This window comes from Myodes glareolus, chromosome 9 (genome assembly GCF_982192425.1).
Source record: "Myodes glareolus chromosome 9, mMyoGla1.1, whole genome shotgun sequence".
Taxonomy (NCBI): domain Eukaryota; kingdom Metazoa; phylum Chordata; class Mammalia; order Rodentia; family Cricetidae; genus Myodes; species Myodes glareolus.
The window spans coordinates 24748223-24754458 of NC_142034.1; the positions used below are offsets into that span (position 1 = coordinate 24748223).

Genomic DNA, 6236 nt, shown 5'->3' on the forward strand with positions numbered 1-6236 from the left:
GCGAACAGCACCACCTTCTGGCCTGGAATGGAAACGGTCCCTGTAGAGTGGGCTCAGGATTCCGGGAGGGCCCCATGCTAGATCCCTGTGTTTACAAAGGGGGAGGCTGGGATTGGGTGGTCTCCTAAGCTTTTCCCCTCTGAGTTGGGCTGGAAAAGATGCGTCTGTGCTAAGCTGAGCTTGGTTAAGGCCACCCCATTTTTAGGCCTTAGAAAGATCTATTAGGAAAGTAAAAGCAAGAATTCTAGGTAGCAAATGCAGGTTGCTTCTGTAAACAGAGTCCAGAAATCATCGTTCCTTTTGCCAAGTCTTTCACAGGGCAGGATGGGGCAGGACTTAAGAGTGTTTCTGAGTAACCACCCCTTTCCTACCATATCAGAACTGATGAAGTAAAGCGGCATGGCATGGTCCACTGGTCCCAGTGCCTCCTCCCACTCCTTCCCCACATCTCACAGCAGCCCCACCAGCAGCCATCCTCTTTCAAACCACCACACTCATGCCTGTTACTCTTTTTGCAGCTGTCCCCACCCCATTGATTCCTTTTCACTGAGGCTTGGAAGTCCTCCACGACCAGGGAATCAGGCTCACTGCCCATAGCACATAGTACCAAACTCCAGCTCACCTTAGCACAGGCTGTGAAGCCTTTGTCAGTTCACCATCTCATCTGCAAAACGGAGGTGGCTGACCCCACTTATATTGTGAGGATCAGTTGGTGTAAACCCACATAAAGTGGTACTTGGCTCACAGGAATCACTGAAAACCTTACTGGAAGCCACTACAGCTAAATGAGAAAGTAACCTTCACTTCCTGGGTAAGGACAGACCCATTTAAATAGGCTCCCAAGAGCCTATCCTGAGGACCTAAGGTCCTAGAGCGGGCTTCAAGCTGGTAACTTGCAAAGGCATAGCAGTATTTTTGTGACTAGGACTACACTGCTTGACACATGCCCCAAATCTCAGCCACTCTAAAGAATGGCTGCATAATCGCTTAAACCTATGACCTAGAGATATGGCAAACCCTCAATTCCTGGGTGCTGCTTCTGTGAGAGGCGGTTTCTGGGGTTTTCATCTTACATCCAGCCATCTCCAGCCTATTTCCCCACTCACTACCTTGGAGAGGGTAGAAGGCCTGACCCTGTAGGCCACTTAACCCTGCCTCTTTGACAGACAGCTTCTATTGGGCTCTAAACTAGAAGCCAGGCCGGCCTTGAGCTTCTCTAAATCATCCTCAAGAGCTAGAATCACAAGTATCAGGTCACCATGTGTCCAATAAAGGGCAGTTTTGAAATACAGTATTTTGAAGGCAAGGATAGAAGCCACTCCTTGTATCCCTTCTAATTTTACAAAAACCACACCCCACAGAAACAAGGTTAGAAATACCCCCTACAATAATCTACGAAACTTGAAGAAATGGCTGACATCCTCCCAGGCTCATGTGGTCAGCTGGGGCCCTCGAAAGATTAAGCTGCAGCAGGCAGAACCGCTAAAAAAAAGGGCACAGACAAAGGCTTGTTTTATTTTAATGACTGATCCACCTGAGGCCACAGGCAGCCCACTATGTACAGACACAAGGGAAGCTCTATTTCTTGGTCTCTTCCTCCTTGGACAGAGTCTTGATGATCTCCTCCTTCTTTGCCTGGAGTCGCTCCTCCCGGCGCTTTCGTGCTTCCTTGGTCTTAGACCTGCGAGCCTCAGCCTGGTCACTAGTACAAAGAGAAAAGATGATCAGTTTGGGGACAGGTGAGCAGCTAGGGAGGCAGACGCCCACCCCAGACTCTTACACCCTCAGAGTTCCATCACCCCAAAGAACAGCAGCTGCCGCCCTCCCTGTCAACCCAGTGCCGATGGGCAGGTGGTATGGGAACGTGCAAGCCAACAGCTGTGCTCCTAACAGATGCACACAACACCAAGAAGCACCAGGACCCTCTGCTTACAACAAAGGTAACTCTAAAAGAAACTTACGCCAGGAGCTTCTTGCGGGCCTTGTCTGCCTTCAGCTTGTGGATGTGCTCCATGAGAATCCGCTTGTTTTTGAAGACATTTCCTTTGACCTTCAGGTACAGGCTGTGATACCTGTAGGGTCAAGGAACAGCTCTGGTTAGCAATGGGACCAGAGGATGGCACCTGTGGGCTGTTTCTCTCCCCGAGTCACTAAGCCTGTTCAAAGCCTCTTTCCCATTACTATAGGGACTACTGTTCCCAAACCAAGCCTCCTTGGGCAGCTCCTATATGGAAACTGCCTAGCCAATCAGTTCTTGGGCTATTCTGACACCACAGGAGAAACCAAGAAAACAGCCCAATCAGAATTAGATAATGCCTTTGGCAAGATTCTCTACCCAAAGTCACTGAGACAGAGATCTATGAAAAGACAAAACCTACAAAGTGGCAGGGGGTGGGCTTACATATGGCGGTCAATCTTCTTGGATTCACGGTATCTCCTGAGGAGTCGGCGCAGGATCCGCATCCTTCTCATCCAGGTCACCTTCTCAGGCATTCGGGCATTGGCAGTACCCTTCCGCTTTCCTGTTGAAAGTTATGACCAGACTCTATGTAATAGCTTCAAGTTCACTGTTAAGTCAGTTGCTAGAGACAGCCAAGTTCACCTCATTCAACCCTCTTTCATTTTAAGCAATATTACTTCCAAACGTTTGACTCAATTTCTCCTCTGAGAAGCATCAAAGCTGGCCTTGGAACTGAGATCTACCTGCTTTACTTAGTGCAAACATGGAAAATATTGTCCTCGTATTCTGTAAGCATGCTGTTACGGCAGGACAAAAGGTAATGACAGTCGGGCAGAGGTGGCGCACACTTTTAATCCCAGCACTCAGGAGGCAGATGGATCCCCGTGAGTTCGAGGCCAGCCTGGTCTACAAGAGTGAGTTCCAGGACAGGCTCCAAAGCGACAGAGAAAGCTTATCACCAAAACCAACAAACAAAAACAAAACCCCACAAAAACACACAACCAAAAAACCAAAATTAGCAAGGCTTTGGATGCAGTGTGACCCTAAGTCATCTCTTTAAACAGTCCTAGAAAGCGGGTTCTCAAAACTATGTGGGGCATACGCACACCTATGTCCAGGTGTCTGTGAGTCACCTGACATGAGTGTTGGGAACCAAACCTCCCATCTTCTGCATGAGCAGTAAATATTCCCAATTTCTCCACCAACCCCCCAGTTTAAAAATACCCAGTATAAACCCCAGTATAATAGAGACTTTAATATTAACATTTTTCTCCCAAGAATAAACACAACCCAGTGCTAATTCCAACTTGTATCCATACAAAAGAAGATACAAAGCAGCAGAATAAAGGCTTGAGAATAAGATCACCAGAATTAGTGCCGACTTCAATAGTCTTTTGACAATGACTGGAACTGAACCCAGGTCTTTAAGCATGTTAGGTGACTGCTCTACCATTGAACTAGATCTCTGTCTGAACCCACTATTTAAGAGGCAGGAGAAAGGGAAGATTGTTCTCACCTATGCCCATATGCCTGCCCTTCCGACGAGCCAAAGTGTTTTTCCGGCATCGAGCCCGGGAATGGACAGTCACAGGCTTCCGGATGATCAGCCCATCTTTGATCAGCTTCCGTATCTGCTGACCTGGGAAAGCATTAATTCACCTGTTTAGTTAGCAAAGGCCTAGCCACAAACTCAAATAAAGACACTGCTTATATCCTTGACCCAACATTCTCAAAAGGAGATGAATTCCTGATGTACTTGTTTTTTCTTTTGATTTAAAAAAGCATTTCTAGTTTTTAAATATTTCACGGCATACTTAGCATACCTGAAATGTGGGTGCAACATAGGATGACTTGGAGTCACCGCCAGGAAAACAATATACTAACAAGCCCCTGCTTATGTCCTGAAGCCTAATCCAACACCCTTCTAGTCCTCAAATCTCTCCACCCACTTCCATTCAGCTAGAAAATATTCACCTTGCAGGCTGCAGAGATGGCTCAGAGGTTAAGACTGCTCTTTTGGAGGGCCTGAGCTCAATTCCTAGCAACCACATGGTGGCTCACAGCCATCTGCAATGAAATCTGGTGCCAAGGCACATATGCAGACAGAACACTGTATACATAATAAATAAATCTTTAAAGAAAACAGTCATCTTGCACACAGTTTAAAAATCTACACTGGATAGTTGCGGTAACCTCCATCCTATTCTCAGGCAAATGCCAATAAAAGGACCTGGTTTTTTTTTTACCCCGTTTTACAGCTCCCGTAGAATGTGAGCCTTCTTAGGTCCTTAAGAAGCCAACACATTTGCGATGTCCTTTACCTGACGCAGGTAGGAGGTGAGGGTGAGGGATTATACTTACGGGAGTTGGCATTGGCGATTTCATTGGTCTCGTTGGGGTCCAACCAGACCTTCTTTTTACCACAGCGCAGGACGCTAGAGGCAAGCCTCTTCTGTAGCCTGAGCATACTGGAGAACACAGAAAGCAGTATTAGACCCTGGAAGCCACTTCTGGACAACGACAAACACAAGCAAAATCTTCCCTCCGATGTCTCAATATTGTTTTAAAAATACGCATTAATATCTACACATCGTTACTATTAGGGCCAAATACACTTTCTAGTCCCATGATTCTTGCCATCCCTTCGTGTTCCATAACCATTTCCAAACCAAGATCATTGCTAACGCTGTGGGGCGGTGCATGCAGATGTAAGAAAACTTAAGTCCGAACTAAGGCTCTAAAAGAAGACTTGAGCCCGTTTAGGTATTTAGATGTAGTTAGGATTTAGTGTTAAGGATCAGACAGACACCAATGGATCAGGACTGTGACGTAGCCTGTTTACCCAGGAGGACAGGCGCTTGCTGGGTTCTTTGTCACAGTTACCAACGCCGTCCAGCCGTCCTTCCAGTTTGTTACATCCGTCCGATTGGAAGCCTCCCTAGCGGCTCACCCTCGGCAGACGGAGGCCTGGGCTTGCCCAAGACTTGTCCCACGTCACATGGCCGAGGTCCGCTAAGCGCCAGGCACGCCAGGAAGCCACAAGCAGCCCAGATGCTGCCGCTCTACCCGCGCGGTCGCCCGAGATGCGAGCCGGGCGGAGAGCAGCGCCAGTGGGAGATTCTCTCCAGGCCCCGGCGTCCCGCACCCCACCCTCCCGAGGCCGCGCGTGCTCGCGTCCTCCCCTCGCTCCCGGCGCGCCCACACCACGCCCGCCTCCCTCTCCTCTTTGCCATCCGGGGTCGCGGCCCTGATCCCCGCCAAACCCCGCAGGACTCAGCGGCCGAGAACCGAGAGCCGCGCGCGCTCACCTCATGGCTGCAGACGCAGCAGCGAAAGGAAAGAGCTTGCTGGCCGCGGGCTCCTCCCATTATCTGAGAAGGGGAGAGCCCAAGCCCGACCCCATGCTCATTTGTGTTTCCACTCCGCTCTCTCATCTTATTCATTCTCAGACTCACTTAAATACTTCCGAAAAAATTGCGATCATAGATGCTTAAGGTCGAGAATCGGTTTTAAGCTTTAAAATACAGACGGTGTACCCCCCTCGTCTGGCAAAATGGTTCAGTCCAACCTCACGGCAGACATGCGCAGTGAGGGAATTTGATCACGTGGGTATTTGGGTAGCCGGAAGTCGCACTAAGTCGCGCAGGCGGAGTGAGGAGGTTTTGGCCCGAATGGCCTAGTCTTCGCAGAGGCCCTGTCATCATTGGAGGCCTGGAAGAAAATTAGCGAACGAAACTTTAGGGGCTAATGAAAGCAGAAAGCTAGAAAAGGTAACCTCGCATTCATTCTTTCATAGGAAGAACTGGTATGCAGGCTAAACCACCAAAAAATTTATCTCGGTATCACTGCAATTCCCTAATCCCCGGATACCTCCTCCATTGTAGACTGAACCGAATCCTAATTTCCGTCATCCACTTGTGAAAATCATATGCATCTACTTTTACAAGGAAGGCATTAGCCCAAGTAAGCGAAACCAATTTTTGGCTCACTGTAGCAAGCACATAGAAGAACTACGTTGGCTGAGTAAATGAATTGTCTAAACAACAACAACAACAAAAAAAAACACACAGAAAAAACCGCAACGACTTTGGATACCCCTGAGCGGTAATCCAAGGAGAATGTTCTGGGGGTCAAAAGTTAAAACATGGCAGTCTGGAGCAGAACAGCTGACTCCCTCCCTAACATAGGGAGATGAGATCGAGGTAGCAAGATAGCCAAGGTGAAGGATTCCAGGCAGTCTGGGCTGCAAAATGAGACCCTGGCTTTAAAAAAAAAA

General features: G+C 48.4%; 1 protein-coding gene across 1 annotated transcript; it reads right to left on the minus strand.

Moving 5' to 3' along the window:
* Positions 1-1503: 1503 nt before the first annotated feature.
* Positions 1504-5417, minus strand: Rpl19 (ribosomal protein L19). Its single transcript, XM_048450841.3, has 6 exons — positions 5269-5417; positions 4322-4428; positions 3477-3599; positions 2402-2522; positions 1962-2072; positions 1504-1702 (listed from the first exon to the last, which is right to left on the minus strand). Exons 1-6 carry the CDS (start codon positions 5271-5273, stop codon positions 1579-1581), a joined length of 591 nt encoding a protein of 196 aa, XP_048306798.1. The 5' UTR covers positions 5274-5417; the 3' UTR covers positions 1504-1578.
* Between the last annotated feature and the right edge of the window lie 819 nt (positions 5418-6236).

What these genes read in the sequence shown, in the direction of transcription:
- Rpl19 (XM_048450841.3), bottom strand. An exon ending in AATCGCCAATGCCAACTCCC is followed by an intron (nt 3,600 to 4,321) that starts GTAAGTATAATC and finishes ATGCTTTCCCAG; the next exon opens with GTCAGCAGATACGGAAGCTG. An exon ending in AAGAAGATTGACCGCCATAT is followed by an intron (nt 2,073 to 2,401) that starts GTAAGCCCACCC and finishes TTGACCCTACAG; the next exon opens with GTATCACAGCCTGTACCTGA.